Source organism: Mustela lutreola, chromosome 5 (assembly GCF_030435805.1).
Source record: "Mustela lutreola isolate mMusLut2 chromosome 5, mMusLut2.pri, whole genome shotgun sequence".
In the NCBI taxonomy this organism is placed as follows: domain Eukaryota; kingdom Metazoa; phylum Chordata; class Mammalia; order Carnivora; family Mustelidae; genus Mustela; species Mustela lutreola.
The window spans coordinates 102,786,486-102,813,441 of NC_081294.1; the positions used below are offsets into that span (position 1 = coordinate 102,786,486).

A 26,956-nucleotide genomic window follows, 5' to 3' on the forward strand; every position below is an offset into this window, starting at 1 on the left:
ATATTTCAAAATTCGGCTTTCACTTTGGAAAGATCTCTTTAAGATGTATTGGTAGCTGAATTGTTTACCCGCTACCTGTAGGACTTAGGCTTTTGCTCATTTTCTCATATTGACCTTACGGTCAGTAATATGCATTTGTGGACCTTGTGGAGGGTATGTGCTATGGTGAGTGCTGTGAAATGTGTAAGCCTTGTGAGTGCTGTGAAATGTGTAAGCCTGATGATTCACAGACCTGTACCCCTGGGACAAATAATACATAATTACATTATATGTTAATTTAAAAAAAGAATAAGATGGTTGCCTATAGTATAATTTGGGACATGGAGGACAGAAGCTAACTGGCCTAAGGGATATTAAGTCTTGACTTTGCTGCGTGAACTCTAATAAAGCTTGTTAAGTACATATTATGTACTAGGCACCAGTCCTAGGATTTTGATTTTTAATACTCAACCTTGTCTCCCAACCTTGTGAGAACAGGGTTACTAAAAATACAGTTTTCATATGAAGAGCCCAAGACACAGAAGTTAAATATCTTGCCCAAGATACATCTAAGAAGGGGTAAAGGTAGGATTTAAACCTGGTTTACCTGGTTCCAGAGACCAAACTTTTGGCCCCAAAGCAGCTTAACTATTTGTCTGCATTGATATGAAAACCCACCCTAAGGATTTTCTCCCTATTTTTCCTAACTTTCCTAACTTCACTTACTACTTTACTATGGCACAAGAAAACCAATTGGGCTGGATATACCAATATATCATTCATCATCTCCAGCTGCAATGGAGGATGATGGGCTTGGTTTTTAGAATCCTAGGGACTATGGCTCCTGGTTCTTAATCAAATGGGCCATTGTTCTTAAAGTGTTCAGTAAGTAGGTTTCCACACAGCTATTCTATATTCTGTCTGGATTGACTCATTGGAAGATAAAGCTCAGCACTGCTTTACTTTCATTCTCCCGGAGCCTGGGTTTTTACTATGTGCTTAGTAAATCTTTGGCAGATGAGTGAATGAAGTCAGATCAAACTAGCTGGTCATCTTATTGGTTTTGTTGGTATAGACATGGCCTAGACATGATAATGATGAACATTTTCCCTTGTTTTACAAGTGGGACACATCCTTCTCTGTCTACTTTATTCCTCTGAGATTGGTAGGCAAGTTGATTGTTATGTAGTAGAATCAGAATGAAGAAGTACCCTTTACTAAAAACTGGTACAGAAGGCCCTCTAATTTTGTGAGGATAGTAAGTTGTATTATAGTTATGGTACTTTACATGTTGTTTGGGTCTGGAAGTTGTTATTTGATTATTTTACAATGTTAGTTAGCCTGAAAAAGTTGATTTGGTAATAGAACTGATTGCCAAGGGTTTATTCTTATTTTGACATTGAAACCCTGATACAGTAACTTTTTGTTTTAATTTTTAAATGGACAATACAATTTTCTTTCTTTTTGGTATACAGTTCTATGAATTTTAGGGCATGTGTAGATTCATGTAGTCACCACTGTAAACAAAATACAGAACAGTTGCATCACCCAGAAAATTTCCTCATACCGCCTCTTTGTAGTCAAACCCTCTCATCTTCATCTTTATATTTTTGCGTTTTTGAGAATGCCATATAAATGATGTCATGTAGCATATAAAATGTTGACAATTACCTCTTTCACTCAGAAAAACCTCTCCTGGATTCATTCGTATTGTATGTATCAGTAATTCTTCCCTTTTTGCTGCTGAATAGTATTTCTATATATAGATGTGCCACAAATTTATTTAGGTCTTCACCTGTTGAAGGACATTAGAGTTGTTTCCTGTTTTTTACTATTACAAATAAAGCTGCTATGTCTTTCATGAACATGTCTGCTGAAGGCTAAGAAGGAAGCCCCTGGCCCTCCCAAAGGTGAAGCCAAAGCAAAGACTTTGAAGGCCAAGAAAGTGGTGCTGAAAGGCATTCACGGTCAGAAAAAAAAGATGACCTGCATGTCACCTACTTTCAGATGGCCCACGGCACTACATCTCCAAAGGCAGCCCAAATAGCCTCAAAAGAGTACCCCCAAGAGAAACAGGCTTGATCACCATGCCATCATCCAGCTCCTCTGCCACCCCAACTACTGATTCAGCCACGAAGAAGACAGAAGAGAGCAACACACTGTGTTCATTGTGAATGTCAAGGACAACCACCACCAGATCAAACAGGCTAGGAAGAAGCTCTATGACATTGATGTGGCCAAAGTCCACACCCTGATCAGGCCTGATGGAGAAAAGAAGGCATATGTTCAATTGGCTCCTGACTATGATGCTTTGGATGTTGCCAACAAAACTGGGGTCGTCTAAACCGAGCCCAGCTGGCTAAACCTAAATATAAGTTTTATTCACAAACAACAACAAAAAACAAATAAAGGTGTTATCAACATTTGTGTACCAATTTTATGTAGGTGTAAGTTTTCCTTTCTCTAGTAGAATGTCCTAGCAGCAAGATATCTGGGCGGTAGAGTAAGCTGTATGTAAGAAACTATTTTCTGGGGCAGCTGGGTGGCTCAGTGGAATAAAGCCTCTGCCTTCGGCTTAGGTCATGATCCTCAGACCCAGCCCCATGGGGCTCTCTGCTCGGTGGGGGGCCTGCTTCCCTTCCTCTCTCTCTGCTTGCCTCTCTTCCTACTTGTGATCTCTGTCTGTCAAATAAATAAGTGAAATCTTAAAAAAAAAAAAAAAAAAAAAAAAAAAAAGAAAGAAAAAAAGAAACTATTTTCTTTCCTGGCTGGGCCTTGCATTTCCAGCAGCAGTGTAGCAGAACTATTTGTTCCAGATCCTCATCAGCACTTGTAGCTTTCATTTTTTCATTTTTTCTTAAGATTTCATTTATTCATTTGAGAGGGAGAGAGACAGAGCACAAGCTGGGGAAGAGGCAGAGGGAGGAGAAGAGACTCCCCGCGAAACAGAGAACTCGATGTGGGGCTCGAACTCAGGACCCTAGGATCATGACCTGAGCCAAAGGCAGATGTTTAACCATTTGAGCCACCCAGGTGCACCAGATTTTCATTTTTTCTCCTCAGTGTTTTCTTTTCTAATGGATATGTATTGGTGTTTCATTGCTATTTTAATTTGCATTTCTTTACTGGCTAATAATAACAAGCATCTTTCTTGTGTTATTTGCCATTTGTATATTTTCTTTGGAGATGTGTCTATTCAAATCTTCTGAATATTTTTTAAGAGGGTTGTTTGTTTTCTTAATGTTCAGTTTTGAGAGTTCTTTACATATTCTGGATACAGGTCCTTGGTTAGATCTGTGATTTGCAAATATTTTCTCACACTCTGTAACATATCTTTTTCACAGAACAAAAGTTTTTAATTTTGATGAAGTCCAACTTAGCAGTATTTTAAAAAATGAACCTGGGTGATGTATTTTACCTAAGAATGACTTGCCTAACTTGTCATGAAGATTTTCTCCTATTTTTCTTGTAAAATGTTTAGAGTTGTATGTTTACATTTAGATCTATTGTCCATTTTGAGTTACTAAGTATAAAGTATGAGGAAGAGGTCAAGGTTCATTTTTTCCTTACATAGGGATGATCAGTTTCTTCATCATTTGACACTAGTTTCCCTTCAGTTTTCAACACTTTTGCAGAGCTCTTTGGACCTGCTCCATGGGTGCACTATCCAGGGCCTAGTCTGAGACCTGGGCAGTAGTCTGCCCCCGTAGTTCTGCATGCCAAGCCTTGGTCATGCTCTGTAGGGACTGGTCTGTGTACAGATCATGGTGAGGCCACACACTTACTTCTCAAGCTTCTACCTCTCCAGCATCCTCATCCCCACATTCTCCAGCTCCAGGGTCCCTTTCCCCCTTTTCCTGCCATTCTGACTAGAAAGTCAAAGGTGTGCTCTCTGAGCTTGCTGTGTTGCTTCCCATAATTAGGTCTGCTTCTGGGACTGAGGAAGGAAAATAACCAGCATGGGTCCCCACTCCACCCCCTCTTCTGGTCCAAGAGGATTTCTCTGTTAGTCTTAGGTGCTTGCCCAGTTAGTGCTGTTGCTACCTCTTCTACCACAGGGTTCCAGCTTTGGGAATGAGGCTTGCCTGGGGCAGGGCCAGAGGAGAATAAAGAAACAATATTTCTGCTACTTTTCTCTGTCCTGTAGGGCCCCCCTTCTGCTCCTCAGACTAGAAAGAGAGGGCTTCTCTTGGAGCTCTTTCTGTCTGTTCCCAGAGCACACTTCTGTGACTTATACTGCATTGAGTTCAAGGTGCAAGGTATGGAAGGAAAAAAACAGAAACCAAATCAGGAAACAATCTTTGTTTATATTCTGAGTTATTGTTTACTTCCCAATCTACCTGATATCATTTACTTCTCAGAGTCCTCAAATAGCTACTCTATGAATTTTGTCTAGAGATTTTGGTTGCATTTGGTGAGAGACAGTGTACTTACTCCATCCTACCCAAGACTGTAATCCCAAATCTTTAACATACTAAAAAGTGAAAAGAATTGTACAATAAACACTTATGCATCCATTGCCCAGGTTGGTAGCATCTTTTCTCATAAACACCATGTTTATGGTATATTGAATATACTACTGGTTTCTGTCAGACCGTAAGTCAGTTGTTCCTGGAATGATGAAGAGATGTTCTACCAACTTATTCCAAACATACATTTGGAAGCTAGCATCAGTTTGGTTTTTGTTTGTTTGTTTGTTTGTTTGTAATTTGGCCTTGTAAGATTGAAATGCTGTCAGGTGGGAAATATAGTATTGTACATATATATTTCAGATATTCCTCTGTACTCCACTTTGAAAGTTTCACTAAGTTCAATATTTCTATAACTTTATTCACAGTGGCATTAGAACATAACTAAGAAAATGCTTTTTATAATTCAAGCAATGCTTTGTTTGGTCAAACTTTCTTTATCTGGGTTATGAGCCTTGAATTTGACTTGGCAGATCTGTCTTCTAACACCTGTTTGTAAAGAACCAACAATTGAACCCCTTCACCATCAATATATATTCATCCCCTACTGTGGGTAAATCTCCATGCCAGCTACTGAAGATTTAATAACATTTAAGTTCTTGTTATTCAAAGTGTTGTCCTGAGACTAGAAACACTGGCCTTTCCTGGGAGCTTGACATGCAGAATCCCAGACCCCACCCCAGACCTCCTGAATCAGAATATGTGACTTAACAAGATCCCTAGGTGATCATGTCAGGAAGCACTGGCATGAGATACAGTCCCTACTTTGAGGGGTATACAGTCTATTAAGGGAGCAAGGTCAAAGACATTTAACATAATGTATCTCTCAAGGCATTAAAAGCTAACCAGGGCCTACGTGCTGAGAGCTCCAGGTTCAAAGTCAGTGGCATCCCTGATTCTTGTGAAGACGCACATTGGATAAATGGAGGCTCTTAACAGATGTGAGTCAAGGTCTACACTCTTAGGTGGAGAGCAGGTGGTGCTTAGAGAATAATGACAGCATCAGCTCTCAGCTTCTTATCTCTGGGGAGGTACTCCAGTGCATGCGTTCCTCAGGGGAAGTTAATGACCTCACCTATGACCACACTATTGATAGGGGTAGATCACCACTGACTGTGGGCTTTTCATACTTTACAGAACATTCTGTACAAGTGTGAGTGTAATCCATGACACATGTTCACAGACTGTCCTAGACATGTCAGTTTCTTGTCACAAGACATAGTTTTATGAACATTTTTGTTAGGGAGTTAACATCTGTGAGCAGTGATTCTTAGCCTCTGAGGAATGATGGCTTCAAATATTCCTGTTGTTGGCAGTTTGAATTCCTGACTCTTGGATTTTATGATTAGTGTTTGAAATTTTTAAGTGTTTCCTGCTTTGAAATTAGGAACGACCTCTTAGGAAAAAATAGAGCTCCTATCCAAGTGTGATTTATCTTCTATCAATAATATTTCTGAGAAGGGCTTGCAGAGCATCTGGTTTTACTGCTATTCTTTGGAAAACTCACAGTGCAATGTTCTTCATGACTGAACAGGTGTCTTGTGATCCCTTGGGGATGTCAATTCATTTGTTTGACAAGGAGACGTGATTTTTGGAGTCATCAGTTTGTGTGGAACTTAAAGCCATCTTGTGAGGAAGAGACCACCTAAGGAAATCCAAAACTGGTGACATCACAATCCTGGACTTCAAGCTCTAATACAAAGCTGTACTCATCAAGACAGTACGGTACTTGTACAAAAACAGACGTATAGATCAATGGAACAGAATAGAGAAACCAAAAATGCTACCTCAACTCTATGGTCAACTAATCTTTGGCAAAGCAGGAAAGAACATCTAATGGAAAAAAGACAGTCTCTTCCACAAATGGAGCTGAGAAAATTGGACAGCCACATGCTGAAGAGTGAAACTGGACCATTTCCTTACACCATAGATAAAAATAGATTCAAAATGGATGGAAGATCTTAATGTGAGAGAGGAATCCATCAAAATCCTAGAGGAGACTACCAGCAGCAACATCTTTGACTTCAGCTGCAGCAACTTCTTGCTAGACACATCTCCAAAGGCAAGGCAAACAAAGGCAAAAATGAGCTATTGGGACTTAATCAAGATAAAAAGCTTTTGCACAGCAAGGAAACAGCTGACAAAACCAAAGGCAATCAACAGAATGGGAGAAGCTATTTGCAAATGGCATATCAAATAAAGGGCTAGTATCCGAAATCTATGAAGAACTTATCAAACTCAATACCCAAAGAACAAATAATCCAATCAAGAAATGGGCAGAAGACATGAACAGACATTTCTGCAAAGACATCCAAATGGCCAACAGACGCATGAAAGAATGTTATAGCTCTAACGACTGCTTGATGTGATCTGATTGTGCCCTAATTTGTTCAGCATTCTTATATTGATGGACATTTACCTTGCTTTCATTTTAAAGGGCTACAGTTAATATTCTTATTTACATAATATTAGGTCCTAAAAACTCATTTTCAAAGAATAGATTCCTAGTAGTGGGATCGCTGGTTGAATTGAAAATTTCAATAGATATTGCCAGATTGCTCAAACCATTACAGTTCATTTCCACTAATACCTTAAGAGAGTGCCTTTTTTTTTTTTTTTGGTTCACTTTTTCAGTTGGTTTAATTGCCTTCTTTTTTGTTGATTTGCAAGAAGTTTCATGTATTAGAAAAATTAACCATTTATCTTTATTAAAATACATTTTTTAAAATCATTTGTTTCTTGACTTTACCACCATTCTTTCCTTTTATAACTTGTGGATTAAGACACTGTACCTTACAGTCTAGATTTTCTTCTAACTCTTTTTTGTGTCTAATATAAGATTTAGTTTTATTTTCTTCCCTGTGGAGACTGACTTGTACCTGTACCACTTATTAAATGCATTCCTTTTCCCCATAGAATTGAAATATTACATTTGCTATATATTAAGTTTTTCCCCCTATTGTTAATTTTCACTTGGCCTTTGTTGATTGAGACTGTGTTATGGCTCATTCCAGTGATAGATGCTTTTCTTTTTTCTTCTTGGGGAAGCATGGCTTGACAGTACTTCACCTTGCAGCCTGGTCTGGAAGTCTCGAGATCATGCTCGTGCTTATTCGAGCTGGAGCAGACCAAAGGGCCAAGAATGAGGTAGGTATGTAGGCCACACCAGGAGATAGTTCACGCTGCCCCAGTGTGGGATGGGGAAGTTATAAGATCACTATGTAATTATGTCCCTCACCTTGGCTCACCTTGGCTCTCTTCAGGATGGAATGAATGCCCTCCACTTTGCAGCTCAGAGCAATAATGTACGCATTGTGGAGTACCTCATTCAAGATCTGCACTTGAAGGACCTGGACCAGCCTGATGAGGTATATTTGCTATAGTAGGACAGGTCCTATGCATACCCCCACCAAATTCCTCTTTCTTCCTACTCCTGCTGGAGCTGCCAAAGCAGCCAGCGACCTGGCCCCGTAGCTAGCTCCTCCAACACCCTTAGACAGCAGAACAGATGAGAAGTGTTGGTGGTGGCTCTGGCATCTCATGTGAGAAGGGCAGGAAGCATTGAGGAAGCATCCAGATTCTTTTTTCCTTCTCTGTTCCCAAATCCTGGCTCATTATGGACAGTATCCTCCTTGTTTTGTATTCAGAATGTATGTTTGCATTTTACTCCATTATGTGTGGCCTTTGGGGAGTGTATTTGATCCAAGACTATGCAGTAATGGGTCTTGGAATATAATGCAGTGTTAACCATATTTGTGTACATTCTATTTCTTTTATTTTCTTTTTTTAAAGATTTTAAAAAATATATTTATTTGACACAGAGAGAGAGACAGTGAGAGCAGGAACACAAGCAGGGAAAGTGGGAGAGGGTGGAGCTGGATTCCCACCCAGTAGGGAACCTGATGCAGGGCTTGATCCCAGGACTCCAGAATCATGACCTGAGCTGAAGGCAGATGCTTAGTGACTGAGCCACCCAGGCGTCCCTCTTTTTCTTTTCATAGGGAGATATATACTAATAATAGCCACCACCTACTGAGTATTTATTAGTGTGCTAGGTATAGAGGAAAGCTATTTACATACATTATTTCACTGAGAGGTCTAGGGCCTGGTGTATATGGATGCTTAAATCATTGCTGAATGAGTGAATGATCATGTTAATTCCCATAATCATAATCATATACAGAAAGATTTTGCTTATTTTTAAAGATGATGAAATTGAGGCTCACAGAACCTTAGTACCTAGTCTAGTATCCCAAAACTGGAAAGTGAAAGCTAGGATTTGAATTCAGGTCTAGCTGACCCAAGTCACCGTGCCATCCTGCTGTCCTGTCTCCCTTCTCAGATGACAGTGGGCACACCTTATGTGCCAGGGACTTTTTCCTGGAATATCTTCTTCTAGGTTTTTCTCATAGGGGAGTGTACCCTGTGAGGTTGACATTTTGATTTCAAATGGGACCTCCTTCTCACTGTGCCTAGAACATTATTCTCCATAAAAGTCTCTCCAGAAATTAAGCAGTAATACCTCACTTTATCTCTTGTAAAAAATTTTCACATTCTTTTCTGACCTTAGTCTTTTTTTTTTTTTTAAGATTTTATTTATTTATTTGACAGATGGAGATCACAAGCAGGCAGGGAAGCAGGCAGAGAGAGAGGAGGAAGCAGGCTCCCTGCTGAGCAGAGAGCCCGATGTGGGGTTTGATCCCAGGACCCTGGGATCATGACCTGAGCCGAAGGCAGGGGCTTTAACTCACTGAGCCACCCATGTGCCCTGACCTTAGTCTTTTTAAAGAAGATTTTATTTATTGACAGAAAGAGAGAGAGAGGACAAGCAGGAGTAGCGTGGCAGACAGAAGGAGAAGCGGACTCTTTGCTGAGCAGAGAGCCCGATGTGGGGCTCCATCCCAGGACCTGGAGATCATGACCAGAGCTGAAGGCAGATGCTTAAGAGATTGAACCACCCAGGTGCCCCTGACCTTAGTCTTAGCAATAATAGCAATAATAATAATAACAACTCTTTTCTTCAAATGAAGTCTATAAATTTGTTTTACTTCCTCAGAGTATGAGTGAGCAACTGTACATTTACAACTTGGAGGAGACAGACTTGGGCTATGGTATGGGCATATATTAGCTATGAGCTTTAAGCAAGTTTTCCAGCTGGTCAAAGCTACAGTGTGTAAGAGGGATGATTGGGGAGGGGGACTTCCATATAATTTTTTATCAGCAATACCTTTATGATTTCATATAGATGATTGATATTTCCTTAATTTTATGTAAAAAGAGCCTCTGCCGTTGAATTTCATTGTAAGCCATTCCACCACCCCTTTCCAGTCAGACACTACCCCTAAGCGGTTCCCATGTAGCAATACTGAAACAGCCACTGTTGGGATGTTTTAATGAGTTAATGATTGTAAAGCACTTAGCAAAGAGCCTGATATGTGGTAAATGCTCACTAAATTCACTAAATGGTAGTTATTATAACAATTATTATAGGATAAAATACACTGTTATCCTCAAACTGATAATCATAATCAAATAGCACCCAGTGACACAGGAAGTTAGATCATTCTGGTTTGATTGATGTTAAGTAGGGATGCGAATGAATTCCACTCAGTTCAATTTAGCAGATGTTTGTTGAGGGCATATTATCTAGGAGATACATGACAGTCTTCCCTTTCAGTGGGCTCTGGCTGATTTCACAGGAGCCAGCATGTGTGGGGAGGATCACGGAGGCTGAAGGGACTCAAAATCAAAGCAGAGTTCTGAGAAGTCTCGGCCATGTCTGCAGCTTCTGGCCAGCAACCTTCTTGGCTACCATCTCTTTAGCTGGCTCTGGAGTTGTCCTGTTCCCACCCCTCTTCCTCCTCCCCTGTCTGTTGGGAAAAAGGCGGAGGAGCCCTGGCAGCAGACTGTGCAGGCATGTCCAGCTGGGAGATGTTAAAATTAAGATGGATTCAGACGCATATGAGGAATGAGCAAATAATGAGTCCCCTGGCTCATTTAGTGAGAGAAGAATCTCTGAGTCCAATTTTAGTTTTGTAAGAATCCTAGATGGAGCAATGGAATAGGCAAAACCTACTCTTTTTCTGAGATCTGTGAGTGGGTCAAGGATGTTGGCAAAACCAGTAGGACCTGGGATCAGGAGCTCAGGTGTATTAATTCATCATTAGATTTTTCTGTGTTTGCTTAAAAGTATTGTGGAGCTCACTGAATGCATTTGATAGAAATGACTGCTTTGCCCTCACAGCCGACCCTCTCGCATACTTTATCTGCAGAAAGTGACTGAGAGCCTGCTAACCTTACCAGCATTGGTAAAATTTTCTTTAGCCCAGAGGGGACTTCAAAAGCTAGCAAGGAAATCCTTGCGAGGAGGAGATCTTTATTAATAAAAGGGATTTAACTACGCCTAGGAGAGTGTGGGTGGGGGTGGGAGAGATGGAAGACACTGGAAAATATTTTGAGGTTTCTTTCAGCTCCATGGCCTCTCCAGGGGAGAGAGATTAGAGCAGCCAAGAGAAGTGATTAGTAAAGCAGTGTAGATGTTTTGGGTCTACATGCAAACTTCCATCTAGTGGTCAAAAATAAGTACTCACAATGTTTAGGGTGGAGCAGGGGCAGAGAAAGGAATGGCCTTAGAGTATATGAATACTTGTTGAATATTTATAGAGTTTGGTGGTACACTGTTAGATTGGTTTCAGCTGTAGACTTAATGGAACTTCCACTGGTTCAAAGGAATCTTTATAGGGACTCTTTAGAGATCGAAATGCAAAGAAGCTTCCCTTTTTGGAGGGTTGGGAATAATGAACATGAGGGGATTTGGGAACGCACACGTTTTTCTGTGGACCTGAGGCCAGTATTTAAGGGCTTCCGTGTGCAAGGGGAGAACTCACTCCACACTCTGTAGTTCTGTGACTGCATATTTAACACACTGCTCCTTCACACATTTTTTAAAAACAGATTTTATTTATTTATTTGAGAGAAAGAGAAAGCCTGAGAGAGAAAACGTAAGCCTGGGCAAGTGGAGGTAGGTAGTGGCGGGCAGAGGGAGAGGGAGAAGCAGGATGTGGGACTCAATCCCAGGACCCTGAGATCATGACTTGAGCCAAAGGCAGACACTTAACCGACTGAGCCACTCAGGCACTCCTCCTTCAACACTTTTTAATTCATGGTAACATTCTTTTTTCCCTCTCAAATCTCTAATTATTAAGCAAACTGCTAGTTTTCCTCTTATGCCTGGGTTCTGGTTGTGGGTCCCAGGGTAAGGGGAAATGTTGTGGGGGATAGACCTGCACATAGGGCACTGGGGGGCTTTGTGCTGGGTTCTCCCTGGCCTCTTCTCAGAAGCTCTCCTCTCTCCATCTCTGGGATCATTGTGGGAAAGGATGGTCAGTTTGATCTCTGGGTGGCCATTTAATGGCTGTTTATGACATTTGTGTGCATTTGTTGTCAAATTTGATAACTCTGTTAATAAACTGAAAAATAATTTCTAATAAACAATGGCAACCTCTCAGACTTATTCACATGCAAGCAACTTAAATGCATTGAATTAAAACATGTTAGGTTAAATAGACATTGTGTTAATCAAGGAAAAAGGCAACAGGAATTCTGGTCCCTCCTTATTTTCATTAATTAGGAAAGGGAATTGGGATCCTGAACTGGGAAGGCATTGTGGTTTCTTTTTGAAACTGGAGCTCTGATGCCAGGTTCCACTGTCCTGGCTGGAAGGTCTCCCCATCTTGCAGGTGAGAATCAGTCCTGGGGGACTGTGCTGGATAGAGGCCAACTTGAACAGCATTTTAGAAGAGTTTGGTGGTTAAAAAAGGAAATAAGACATGGAAAGAAACTATTTTTTAAAATTATTTTTAGAGTTCTTGTTATTTTTCCTAATAATATGTGATAAGATAGGGGAAATATTTATAGCTCATTTTGCTCTCACTTCATCTTTATGTTGCCTTCTGGTATATTTCTAAGGTATAGATTACTTTAAATGCCCTTATTTTGTGTAATTCGGCTATCACATTTTTTTCTTGATGGTAATATTTTTAAAAGGCATTCAAAGTTTAAAGTAATAGCTGTTTTCTTGGTGAGGAAAAATATTTCATCTGTGATAACCTTCCATTTCTTAACCACACTGGGCTTTCTTTGGGGGCAGATCCTCTGTTACCTAGTTTAGCCATGCAGAAATTCAGGCCTTTGTAGCAGCTAAGGGTAAGAGTAAGCCATTTTATTTAATTTTTAAAAGATTTTATTTTTTATTTGAGAGAGACAGCGTGCACAAGGGTAGGAGCAGGGGGAGGGTCAGAGGGAGAAGCAGGGCTTGATCCCAGGATCCTGGAATCAAGACCCGAGTGAGCCCAAGGCAGATCTTTAAGCAACTGAAACACCCAGGTGCCCCAAGAGTGAAACCATTTTAAAGTTGAATAGATCCCTGATACTTCTAGTAGTATTTGTCCCCAAACTGCTAACTATGAATTAGACTGCTTTCTGTTATGAGTGATAAAAATCCAGTTTAATCTAGATTAAGCAATAGAGATAATTTACTTATTGCGAACTGAAGAGTTTGAGGGTTTATCTGAATGGTTTCGGGCACAGCTGCATCCAGCTCCTAACTCTCTGTTGTCTCTGTGTTGACATTATTGATAGATATGCTCTCCATGTGATGGGAAAGCTGGCTTCTACCAGTTTCAAGATATTCTTATGGAATATTCTTTTTTTAAAAAGATTTTATTTATTTATTTGAGAGAGAGAGCATGCATGTGTTCATGAGTGGGGGAAGGGCAGAGAGAGAAAGAATCTCAAGCAGACTCCCTGTGGAGTACTGCACCCAACACGGGGCTTGATCTCATGACTTAGAGATCATGATCTGAGTTGAAACCAAGTCAGACCTTAATTGACTGAGCCACCCAGGAGCCCCTCATATGGATATTCTTATAGATTTTGATTCATAAGAAAGAAAATTCCTCTCATCAAATGTTCATGTTCTGAATCTCAGGAACAACTCTGTTTGGCCTGCTTGAATCATCTGCCCAATCCTGAACCAATCACTGTGACCAGCCTGGGTTAAGTGGTTACTTCATGGGGCATTTAAAGCCTGGCAGTTGACAGCACTAACCAGATAAATGGCAGAGTATATGTGTGTATAATTGGGGAAGTTCTCTACAGGAAAATGAAGCTGCTGTTATTAGAAGAAAGGAACAGAGATACAAAAGCAGCAGATGTCTACTCTAGGACACAACCCGCTTGTGTATTGCTTATGGTCTCTGTGGGTAAAGAGCCAACAAAACCCCTTTTGCTTCTGCATGAGAATTTAAACTTTGGTTAGCTGTGTCACTGTGTCACTGCAAATGACACAAATGGCCCTGTGTCACTGCAAATGAGATAAGTATTGCTTATGATAAAAATAACCCCTACTTAGCAAATAGCATTTGGACTTGGAGGAACTACCAATGACCTATGAACCCCAGATGGGGGCTCCATATTGTGGACTTCTCTGAGGATAGTAACTTTTGTAATGAACTGGGCATGTCCTTGAGGGGGCCTGGAAGGTATGCTTGAGGAGTTTTACAGGGGATATCTGTTCCTGTAGGGCACCAGCCTTCTAAGCCAAGGTGGCTCTAGTACCTGCTCAGTGTGGATTTGTCACCTTGCAACTGAGCTGTCCCGTGGGGCCTCAAAGCCAACAGCTGGACAGCTGTGTGGGATATGGTATGAAGAAGAAGAGCTGACACTGGCAAGCTTTGGTTTATGTCCTACATCTTGAGAGTAGACTGGTATCAGGTGTGGCCTGTGATAATCCTGTGATTCTGAAATGTTTAGTTGAAGCCAAAGAGACCCTCTGGTGGGCATTAAAGTCATTCTGATGATCCTTTGAGGTTGGGGGGCGTGATTTAAGGAAGCCCTGCTAGTGAAAGGCGATAGAAGCTCAATTCCAATTACTTAAAGAAAAAAAAAATGGACTTGATTAACTCACTCACACATGTTGTGCACATGTAGCTTCAGATATGTCTGATTCCAGCAGCGCCTATGATGTTAGCAGGGCTCTTGTCTCTTTTTCTGTTTTTCGTCTGTGCTGGCTTCATTCTTAGGCGAGTTCTCCTTGTCAGGTGACAAAGAGGGCCGATGATGGCTTAGTTGATGACTCTAGACTAGATACAGATAGAATGTGCCAGAAAAATATCCCACAGTTGACTCTGAGTGGTCTCACCAAGCATGAGACCATCCCTGACCCATAAAGTGTGACTAAGGGATAGATGGTAGAAGAAGTAGGAGCCTTTGATTAACAGTTCTGTAAAAACAGGGCATAGGCTCCCAGTGGGAAAGATGTTGGGCAGGAAATGTCACCACCCTTGCTCTTTTCTCCTGTTCTAGTGCTTTAGTGAATTTAAAAGGCCTTCTTCCTCCATGTCTTATCAGCTCCCTCCCCATCCACAAATACACACTCATGCTGAGTTATATACTCCCATATATCACCAGCACTCAGTCACTGTATTTCATTTTAATTACGTGCTCATGTCTTTATCTTCCCTGTTGGACTCTGAGCTTCTTGAGGATGGGGCAGTGTATTTTTCAACTTGGCCACTCTGTTGCTGAGCACAGTATCTGGCATATTCATAGATGGTCAATAATTGTGGAATAAATAAGTAAATAACTTATAAGGATATGTGACTAAATGTTTTCATGTAGTATATAATTGTCTCTTACACATCCTTTCTTGTGATTTTTTAAAATATGAACCTTTATCCATTGTCACCATTTGCAGATATTTGTATAAGCCAGACACAATAATTTCTGGTATTTCGTTTCCAAAATGTTGTTCAGAGCTCACGACTAAATTCTGTTTTTCAATTAGGTGTCTAATAACTTGCAGAAAATCAGAAAACTGGCGGTCCAAGTAATCTGTTTTGTTTGTTTGTTTGTTTTGTGTGTGGGTGTGTGTATGTGCTTCCTTAGTGAATTCATGAGAATGAGGATGAAAGCCAAGCCTTCTGGGATTTAAGATTGGGGATGTAGACCTCATTGGCAAACATGTTTGGCCCAAGAATAGTGAATTAGGTGAACTTTTTGGTACTACTTTGTTTTCTCCAGCTTCTATAAATGCATGAATATAGAGTTCCATAGGATGGATCCTTATAGACATTTTTTTTGTTGCCATTATTATTTCAGCATTTTTCCTTCCCTTTTTCCCCAGTTAATGGGGAATCATGTGCTCTTCGTCTCAAGTTAACAGTCTCTATGATCTTTTCATAATCCTGCATTAGCAGGGGATCAGATAACAAATCTCAGGTTTAGAAATCTTCTTACAAAGACGCTTGCATCTTGTTTCCCACATTTCAAACATCTTCCTAAGCTTTTGGTTAATAACACACCAAACCAATTTGTGAGTGTTTTCTTTAATTGAAAAAAAATATTTCGGCCTCCATCTTGCTGCCCCAACTTCCTTTTCCTTCTTTTAAATATCTGGAATTAAAGGGGCACCTGGTGGCTCAGTCGGTTAAATGCCTGACTCTTGGTTTTGGCTCAGGTCATGATGTCAGGGTTGAGACTCAGCACCATGTTGAGCCCTGCCATGAGCCTTGAGTAGGGCTCCATACTCAGCACACAGTCTGCTTGACATTGTCTCTCCCTCTCCCTCCCCCTCAACCCTCCCCCCCTCACGTCTATGTGTGTATGTGTGCATGTATGTGTGTGTGCTTTCTTGCTCAGATAAATAAATAGCATTTTATTTTTAAAGATTTTATTTGTTTATTTGACAAATACAACAAGAGAGGGAACACAAGCAGGGGGGATGGAAGAGGGAGATACAGGCCTCCCACTGAGCAGGGAGCCTGACATGGGGCTCAATCCCAGGACACTGGGATCACTTCCTGCGCTGAAGGCAGACGCTTAACAACTGAGCCACCCAAACATATTTTTGTTTGGTGCTTCGCACATTTTTATCAGTAAGGCAAGGTTAGTGTGTGATGTGCAGGGACCTGAGACAGGTCACCTAATTGCTTCTCTTTGTTAAGAGCTGAACAACAGAACTATTCAATAAACACAGAAAGTTGGTAAAAATCCTACATTTGTATGGGAATCTTGTTGTCTGGCTCTGAATCAGCACTTCCCCAGGTGCTTGGGAGGAACACCTCTGAACAATACTTTTCTGTCCCCTAAAAATTATTCTGTCCTGATGGGAAGTCCCCACAGTTTTGGGCAATGACTCAGAACTGAAGCTGGTTGGGACTTATAGGGATTGTTATTGCCTAGGAAGGGCCTAAATGCTACAACCAGAAGCACCATCTTGGCCTTCTTGTAACCATCAAAATGCCGTCCATTCTGTCAGTTGTCTTGCTTGTTCAATAAATGTGTAATAAACACTTGTAGGTTTGTGATTGATTTTCAGAAAGGAAGAAAACCATTTCTTTGGGCAGCTGAGAGGGGCCACACTGAAATGATAGAAAAACTTATCTTCCTTAATCTACATACTTCAGAAAAGGACAAGGTGAGTGGGACTTTTGTTTCTTTGCTGAGAACAAGAGAAAGGAGAGAGACACCTGGTATATAGCTTTGGAGATGGCATTTTGTTCAGTTTGTTCAATTGCTGCTACAGAATATGGAATATCCAGATTAAATGAACCTACTTTTGCAGTGGGTCAAGCAGATTGCTAATTTTCACACCATAAATGTTTGTGACATCAATAAACTACATGGATTTTTCCGCTGTTATTTCCAGTTTCCTCTTCTCTTTTCCTGACGTCTGCTGGAGACTCAGTGTCACCTCCCTGGGGAGGGAAACTGTAATGGACACCCATATCTTTCTGCATATCTTTGATTATTAAGAGGAATTCATACACACACGTGGGATTGTGGGTCCAAAAGTTCCGCATGCTAAATCTTTAAGTACCTTCACATAGGTCATATGGGATTGCTTCTTCTGTTTCACTTTTTGTTAGCAAATTAACAGCAAGGATTGAACAAGAAGTATGGATGGTTTTTCCCTACTGGTTCAAACAACTGTATCTTTACATTTGAAACCTTAAAAAATTATAAATTTCACTTGACACTGTGGATAATATGACCCACACTCTGGACTGCAGCTTTAATCAAAATGAAACCTCTCAGAAGTCCCATTACAACCCTGACCGTTGGAAGGCCGTGTTCCTCAGTGCCCTGGACTCTACCATGAATTTGTCTCTTTTGCAGGAGGGGAATGCTGCCCTGCATCTTGCAGCAAAGCATGGTCACAGTCCTGTGGTCAGGGTGCTGCTAACCCAATGGCAAGAAACAAATGAGATCAATGAGGTATGTGAAGGTGCTCATTACAGATGAACACAAGACTGGAAAGTGGAAGGCAGGGGAGGAATGACTTTCATGGGAGGAAAACAAAGAGATTAGTGCTATAGAGTGTAAAATATCATGCTGAAAAGTCCCTTCTTTTTTCTTTAAAGTAGGCCAGCAAGTCATTTTTTTTTATGTTATGTTAATCACCATACAGTACCTCATTAGTTTTTGATGTAGTGTTCCACGATTCGTTGTGTGTAACTCCCAGTGCTCCATGCAATCCATACCCTCCTGAATACCCATCACCACGCTTGTTAATCCATTCATTTATTTACACATTACCTTAAAAATATTTCATATGTAACTTATGCTAGGTAATGTATTTTTATTTTAGGAGCCTACAGGGTGAGAGGCGCCTGGGTGGCTCAGTGGGTTAAGCCTCCACCTTGGGCTTAGGTCATAGTCTCGGGGTCCTGTGATTGAGCCCCACATTGGGCTCTCTGCTTGGCAGGGAGCCTGCTTCCCCCTCTCTCTCTGCCTGTCTCTCTGGCTACTTGTGATCTCTCTCTCTCTCTGTCAAATAAATAAATAAAATATTTAAAAATTTTTAAAAAGAAGAAGAAGGCTCCAAGGCGAGAAGGGCATGCAAAAAGGTCAGAGCTGAGAGGGTCAAGGTAGAGATAAAGAAGGGCTGTGCTCTCCATGAGGAGGGCTTGGCTTTGACTTATAGACAGTAGAGACTTTGCCAGGTTCTAAGCAGCAAAGAGAGATGGGCTTCATTTTGTGTATAGGCCTGTGAATGTCACAATGGTCTAGAGGGGGCTTGGTGCCTGGAGAGCCTGGAGGTGGGGACACGCAGTCAGGGGATGCTGCAAATTGCTGATCAAGAGCTATGGAGAAAACTTGCCTCCAGTGCACTCACAAGGAGCAAATAGGATGAATTGATAGAGGGAGACAGAGGCCACAGCTTTGTGACTCGAGTTAGAGAGAGGGAAGCCTTTTTGATGCCCAGTTCGCCAGTTTAGACACCTGGGAAGGTGGAGTGCCCTCCTCTGAGCAGGTGCAGAGCAGGTGAGTGAGATCAGTAATAAGGATTTTGGAGGAGATTACTCTGAGGCATTGGGAGGGTGCAGGAATTTTCAGGTGGAGAGCAGTGGGGAGATGGAAACTCTCTGGGGTTCTGTGGAAGGCAGGGGGATGGGAACTGAGTGCAGTCTTGGGTGGAGAAGGCAGTCTTGGCTGTGAAGGCAGATTTGTGAGTCATATGCTTTAGATGGTCACTTTTGACCTTTGGGTCAGTGACTTCTACACTGGCTCTTGGGAATCTCAAATGAATGGAGTCCTCTTGGACTTCACAGTTTAATGTTCTGATAACTTCTAAACTTGGCACTTCTCTGAGCTATGCTGTAAGAAGTAATATAGTCTTTTAACTTAAGGCACCAGTGATTGTAAAGTGTATTATTATTTTATGTAACACTAAGAAAAAAATAATGGTGCCACTTAAACCATGACACAAACAAGCTTTTTTGTCCCAGAGTAGTTTGTACTTATTGAAAGAGTTTTTTAGACTTTTATATTAGATTTTATTATATACATAAAAAGGAACAAATAAGCAAGATAAGTTGGTTCCTAAACTTCACACTGAGCTTGATTGTTCTAAATCACTTTCTTACTCAGAGTCTCGATGTCTTTGTTTTTCTGAACAAAGTAATATCCTCTTTGCCTTCAGAAGTACTTGTGATGCAGTATTTCTTTAAGGGGTTCCCTGCTATGACTTCTGAGGTTTTATTCCAAGTCAACACCCATTCTGATATAATGCATGCTGCAAGCAGTGACAACAATATCACATCTACTACCTGATTGAGATTGTGAGATGCATCCTGATCTCAGATACGTTAAACCAAGGTGGTACTTAGAGTTGGTGGCTTATGACCATGAAAGTACCAACTGCAGGCAAAATAATGAAAATGGAAGGGTATGAAAATGAGCCTCCATGATGCCTGGCCAAGTCAGTGTTCCTTTTGGACCAGAAAAGCCTGCCAGGCTAGTCCCTTGCATCCCTTGACTTACACACCCAGCGGTGAAAACCAGGGCTCTGACTGTGTGAGTCAGGTCCTGGCTCCATCAGTCTTCTAGAAAGGTAATCATGGGCTTAGTCCTTAGCCCCTCTTAGCCTCAGTTTTGTCAAATAGCCTTCTAAGGCCATAGTGAGGTTTAAATAGGAAGGCAGTGTCACACACATGGCACTGGGAATAGTGCCTAGCACATGTTTATAAGGATACAACAGTGGTATCTGCTGTCATCATTGGTGTGGTATGGATGCAGTATATGAATTTGTACCAGTGGTATATATTGCTATTAATCCTTATTTTATTCTCTTCAAGTTCCTGGGGAAGTTAAGCCAAGATTTCACTTGAGGATCATGGACAAAAATAGAGCCTTCCTTTGTTTACTTTTGTGTGTCTTTTCTGACACATCTAGCATACTGATGGTCAGGCTTAATTGGTTTAAATTATTTAAAGAAAATCCCAGGAATTTGGTCTTCCTGAATAAAAGTTATGAATGATGGTGAGACACTTAAAAAAAAAATCACCTGGGTAAATCTTAGGTGTGACTGGCCTTCACAAATCAATGTAGAGATCAAGTCCTATAGTCACAGGATTTTTTAAAAAAGATTTTATTTATGTATTTGACACAGAAAGAGAAGGGGAGGCGCAAGCAGGGGAATGGCGAACAGAGGGAGAAGCAGACTCCCTGCTGAGCAGGGAGTCTGACACAGGGCTTGATCCTAGGACCCTGGGATCATGACCCAAGCTGAAGGCAAAAACTTAACCATCTGAGCCACCCAGACACCCCCTGTAGTCACAGGATTTAATTGAAAGTCTTAGTCATGTCTGTCCTCTTCTGTTTTAATACTTTACCACTGGAATGTGTGCACTTGAATTTCTTCCACCTTTTAGCTATTTTTGAATTAGGGCACATTGGAGAGAGCTCATAAAGCCCAACAAACTGTAATTGCAGATTATGATACATTTCATCTGCACAGAATAAGGACTAGTGCTAATATTAGCCTTTTGGATAAGGCCCAGAGTATTCATACAATCTTGGGCTGCCTTTGTTTCCTGTTGTAAACTGTTGCCAGACCAGTTGGAGTGACTCTAGAGTTGTCTCTAAACAGTCTTGGTAGCAAACTCCTATCCATAAGGAAAGTTTAGGTGTGTATCTGTCATACATACATTTATAATTAAATTAATACATTACAAAGCATAAGCCAGAAACATACATTTAAAAATTTTAATATAAAGATAAACATAAATAGTAGTTCTTGTATTTTCTCCACACTGAAATGATTATTTTAGAGATATTATGTATATTTTCCTTCCATTTTCTTTGTGTTCCTATATATATATATTTTTATTGGCTGCCCAGAGTTCATTTGACTCCTCAGTTCTTGGACATTTACTTTAATTTCATTTTCCTTTTCTTAAAAATAATGTTGTTGCAAACCTCTTTGTATAAAAACTATAGTCTGAATTCCTCACTATTTCCTTTGGGTATATTCTTAGAAGTAGGACTGTTGGGTCAAAGGTAGGAATGTTTATTAGACTCCTGATGCGTTAAAGATGTGAATTCTTTGCTTTACATTTTTTTGCTAATGCCTTTCCCACTGAGGTTTGCCATTTGGCATCCATTTTCCTGGAAAATGAGAAGGCCTCTTGTGGGGGAGAAATTCCTCTGTAACAGATGGCTGTCCCAGGCACTCAGGTAAAGCAGCATGGATACAATTTTTCCATCCATTGGAGATGGGGACATTGGTTCCATGTTCCTGCATCCCTCTTGACATGATTGTTCATATCTAATTAGCTATGAGTAAAACCTTCTGAATTAACTTAATGCATTTGTTAGACTAATACCCAAGGGGGGAAATGGTTAGGGAATGGGAAGGAATTCTGCATTTCTTCCCAGTATTTTTAGGAAGGAATCTTTATGAGGAGGGGAAAATATCCATGTACCATGTGATACCAGTTCCATTTTTTCTTTCTGTGTTTTGGCCTAAACTAAGGTCTCACTTTGTCCTAATAGCTTTTTTTTTTTTTTTTTTAATATTTTTTTTTTAAAGATTTTATTTATTTATTTGACAGAGAGAAATCACAAGTAGATGGAGAGGCAGGCAGAGAGAGAGAGAGGGAAGCAGGCTCCCTGCTGAGCAGAGAGCCCGATGCGGGACTCGATCCCAGGACCCTGAGATCATGACCTGAGCTGAAGGCAGCAGCTTAACCCACTGAGCCACCCAGGCGCCCTGTCCTAATAGCTTTTATCATAATGAATTTCAGGAAACCTAATTACTGAGAAAGAGTATTACTGTTTATTTTCTTTAAAGGACACACAACAGCTTAAATCAGTTTTAAACAGTAAAGCCTTCTTGGTACAAATTTGTGCCACTTGCATCTATATACCAATTTTTATGAGTTGCACACTGCATTGTAATTCATATTTCTGTGATTATCTTGCTTGATGGGCTGTTCCCTTCTTGTGGGCAGGGTTTGTATCTATTCATCTTCTTAATCACAGTACCTTTGTCAGACAGGTAGTAAGTGTCTAGTAAATATTTGCTAGATAAATTAATAAAGATAAGAGTCTCAATGGTGGATGGAAATCTTAAAAAGAGGCATAACAGGATAGGTAAGGGTACAGGCTTTGGAGCCAAACAGCTGAATTTGTGCACTAGACATGTCACTTTTCAGCTAAGGCTTAGCTTCCCTTTCTGTAAAATGGGGTAATATTAATCCTGACCTCACAGAGTTGTGCTTTTAACTCTGCCAAGGCATATAGTCTTGATAATATAAGTTGGCATATAGAAACTTAATGCTATCCACTAAGACTAATGCATAAAAAGTGTAGAGAAAGCATGCTGTTTCTCAAAGAATTTCATTCCATGCCAAAGGGCAATTAATTTTAATTTTTTTCCTTTTTTTTTTAGAATGGAGAAACACCATTTTTCCTGGCTGTTAAAGGAGGTCATGAAGAATGCAGCAAAGTGCTTCTGGCAGCAGGAAGTGATGTCAACATTCCAAATAAAGTATGTGTGCCATGCCATGTTCACTCACACTATGGTGGGGGACTCAGAATGTTCTTTGGTTAATCTAGTCCTGAACAGATCCACTCACTAGGCTTTTGTAGAATTGATATTTATAATTTGCTTTGTTTGGTGTAAGAATTAATGATTTACCTCTGATAGTTCCCTAATTATTGTCTTCTTGAAAGCATTGCAATTCTTCCTATTTATTGGGGATGGAATAATTGAAAACAGGGACAAAAGGAGCAGATAGTTGTTAGTTCTCAAATACAGAGACATTCTCATTCTACCTTGTTCACACCCTAGCCACGGTACGTGCCTGGCTTACACACAGTAAATGCTGAAAAAAAAAAAAAAACCATTATTGTGTGAAAGCTCAAGTGGTCAGTCTGGGCCTGAAGAAGACACTGTGGTGCCTTCTTGTAAACACAGAATGCTTTTGTATTTAGGCATGGAGCGAAGATCTTGCGTCACTTACCTTCATTTTTTGATGAGGGAACTGGAATTTAGGAAAGTTAAGGAACTCGTTCAGGATTATCTGACTAGTCAGTGACCGTGGTGAGGATTCTCACCCTTGCAGTGGTCTTGCCCTTCAGATGGTTTTACTTTCATTTTCCATTTTTTGAAGTAATTTTCAATTACAATGAAAGTAACAAAAAATTTGAATAGTTCCAAAAGGTATATTCTAACTGCAGATTTCAATTTCATCTCCCCAGAACTAATGGGATCAATAGTTCTTTGAATCTGTTTTTTCCATGCATTTACATGGAAACTGTGATGAAGCATGGACATGTATAAATACTGACACCACTACGTGGATCTCCTGTTCTGGACCTTGGGTTTTTTTTTGTTTTGTTTTGTTTTGTTTTTAAGTGCTATATGTTTTGGGACTCCCTCCCTATCAGCACAATGTGCAGGCAAACTTTTAAGATAGAGCAGATTTGGTTCCAGACCATTGCAAAAAAGCGACTATCACAATAAAGTGAGTGAAATGAATTTTTTGGTGGTCTGTTGTGGTCTGTTAAGTGTGCAATAGCATTATATCCCAAAAAACAACATATATATGTTAATTAAAAAATACTTTATTGCTAAAAAAGTCTAACTGTCCTTTAAGCTCTCAGTAAGTTAACAATCTTTTCACTGGTGGAGGGTCTGGCCTCAGTGTTGATGGTGACCGACTGATCAGGGTGATGATTCCTGAAGGTTGAGGTGGCTGTCACAGTTTCTTAAATGTGAAGTTTGGTGCAGCGATTGACTCTTCCTTTTGTGAACCGTTTCTCTGTAGCATGGATCCTGTTTGGCATTTTACCCACAGTAGAACTTAGTTAAAAATTGGAGTCAGTCCTCTCAGATCCTGTCCCTGTATTCCGTATTTTAAGTCCTTTGTCATTTCAGTAATCTTCATAGCATTTTCACCAGGAGTAGTTTCCATCTCAAGAAACCACTTTTTTTGCTTGTCTGTAAGAAGCAACTCCCCATCTCTTAGATTTATCACGAGATTGTAGCAATTTATGTACATTTTCAGGTTCCACTTCTAATTCTATTTCTTGTATTACTTCTACCTCATCTGCAGTTACTTTCTCCACTGAAGTCTTATGCCTTCATCTTGTAACAACAACAACAACAAAAAGCAGTATCTGTGAAGTACAATCAATAAAGCAAATCAATAAAATGAGGTATGTCTGTAGAAACAATACCTTTTCAAAAGGTATAAAGATAACACTAGGATCAAGAATAGAGTCTGAAATTGGTAATATTTTATGCTCTTTATTCTGCTGGTAGAAGTGTACATTTGTACAATGCTTTTGAAAAGCAATTAGTTACTTTTCTTTCACCCAGCCTTGAAGAATTCTGTTAAGGGAGTAATCTTAAAAAGAGAAAAAGGTACATGCATTAAGATAGATAATGAAGGGGCACTTGGGTGGCTCAGAGGGTTAAGCCTCTGCCTTCGGCTCAGGTCATGGTCTCAGGGTCCTGGGATTGAGCTCCGCATCGGGCTCTCTGCTCAGCAGGGAGCCTGCTTCCCCCTCTCTCTGCCTGCTTCTCTGCCTACTTGTGATCTCTCTGTGTGTGTCAAATAAATAAATAAAATCTTTAAAAAAAAAAAAAAAAAGGTTATCCATGCTGGCCTCAGGAGGTGGCACACCAGAACTGGCCTCTACCACCTTGTAAGAGCCGATGGTTAAATTAAAAAAAAAAAAAAAAAAAAAAAGATAGATAATGAAGTTATCTCCAATAGCCAAGAATTAAATACAGCCTATACATGCTAAGAATTCTAGAGGAAAGCCAAATAAGTCTGGTGTATCTTTTTCTTGGAAAATTACATAGCTGTTAAAAATATTAATGATAAATACTAAATATACTAAATATGTTCCATGTTCCAGATAAATATTTTCATAATATGGGATGCCTGGGTGACTCAGTCTGTTAAGTGTCTGCTTTTGGCTCAGGTCATGATCCCAGGGTCCTGGGATCAAGTCCTGAATTGGGCTTCTTGTCAGCAGGAATCCTGCTTCTCCCTCTTGCCTCTGCTGTTCGCCCCTGCTTGTGCGAGCTCTCTGACAAATAAATAAATAAAATCTTAAAAAAAAAAAGTCCAAGATAGAACACAAATAGAAAAGATGATATGTATTTGTACAAACATCTTCACTGTCTAAAATTATATAATGGACAAGATTGTGAGAGAGAGTAGAAAATAAAGATATCATGAGTTGATCCCCACTGGAGTTGCAGGCTTATTTATGCAGTAAATGAGCACCATTATTTATGCAATAAATGAACACAACATTAAGAATTTGTGGGTCCCACGAAATACTCGAGTGTGGAGAGCTGTTGTGTTTTTCAGGCACTCACAGGTGCCTCCCTGCCCCCCCCATCTTCAGCCCCCTTGAAGTCCCTGGAAAAGCCCCCTCATTATTGGGGTCCTGCTGGGCTCACTTCTGTTGGCTGACTCCATTGTTCGGTTCCCTCCCTCTCTTCTGTAGTTAATTCTGTTAGCCTCCAGAGAGGTTTTGCTTTGTAATGGTTTTCACATGTTCACATTTTCCCCACCCAACTAAGACTGCAGACTCCACGTTATCCATATCCTTACAGCCTTGATGTTATCTAGGCAGCCTGGAAATTGTCCTGGGTCTATTTTTCAACTTGTACATTTTCTTGAGTTTTCCCCTGAGCTCATTAGCACATTTCCTGCATCAACAGGCTCAGCTCTTACTGGTTGTTCACACTTGTCTCCACCGAACCCAGGGAAGACGCTGGGGGACTGAGCTGTGGGCAGCAAGAAGCCAGCAGCACGGATACATCACTGTGGGGACACGTTAGGCTTAGTTTGCTCTTACATCTGTAGGTGATTACTGTGTTTGATCTTGGAAATGCTTCACCGCTTGACAATGATTAGTGTTGCTGTCCAGGAGATTGCTTTTGTGCTCCAACCCCCAACTAAGGGGAAGGGGTAAGGGATTGAGCCATTTCTGGGGAGGTAGTTGGTGACTATGGATTTAGCTGACAGCAGAGGCTTCCTCCGTTTGGGCTGATGTTATGCTGCCCAGAGTTGGGCAGGAGGTTCTCTATCAGGGTTGTACTAAATGCCCCTGGACCAGTGAAGCCTTTTGTAGACCCTAACAACTCCCTTTTTGGAGGCTTTACCCTTGTATCTTATCAAACATATTTAAAGGCCCCAACATTCCACATTAAAAAACTTGTGTTTGCTGTAAATTATTTTAAAAGCTTTTTAATTGGTGCTTTCATAATTATTTGGCTATGATACACTCCCTCAATTTATGATTGACTTTGGTCTTCTTAGAACTCTGTGTATACTTGGGAATTTGAAGAGGTGAAAAAATTTAACCTACAAATTGTTTACTAATGTAATGAATATTTTATGACTATTACATTTTACAATCAATGGGGTATAACTATGTCAATTAAATATTTATTCTCTTCAATTTCACGGATTTCTTTTGGTATCTTGGAATCAATAATTTTTTTGGTAAACACTTTAAACATTTATTTGGCTCTTTAAAAGTCTGTAGGCCCTATACTCATTGCCTGTGGTACCTCTGGGGTAAGATGCCAGAGTCCTACAGCTCTTCCTACTATTTCTTGGCTTTGGGTTCTTCACAGACTTGCTTCTGATTCAGATCTTCTTAGATCTCAGTCCCAGTGTCACCCTATC

The 26,956-nt window shown here is 40.4% G+C and overlaps 1 protein-coding gene across 1 annotated transcript in view; it reads left to right on the forward strand.

Annotated features, from left to right (window-relative positions):
- Window positions 1–26,956, forward strand: part of ANKDD1B (ankyrin repeat and death domain containing 1B) — a 60,687-nt gene that overhangs the window by 12,300 nt on the left and 21,431 nt on the right. Inside the window, exons 4-8 of the mRNA XM_059175274.1 lie at window positions 7,497–7,595; window positions 7,712–7,816; window positions 16,828–16,926; window positions 17,628–17,726; window positions 22,687–22,785. Coding sequence (XP_059031257.1) covers window positions 7,497–7,595; window positions 7,712–7,816; window positions 16,828–16,926; window positions 17,628–17,726; window positions 22,687–22,785 — 501 coding nt within the window. The remainder of the gene's footprint in view (window positions 1–7,496; window positions 7,596–7,711; window positions 7,817–16,827; window positions 16,927–17,627; window positions 17,727–22,686; window positions 22,786–26,956) is intronic.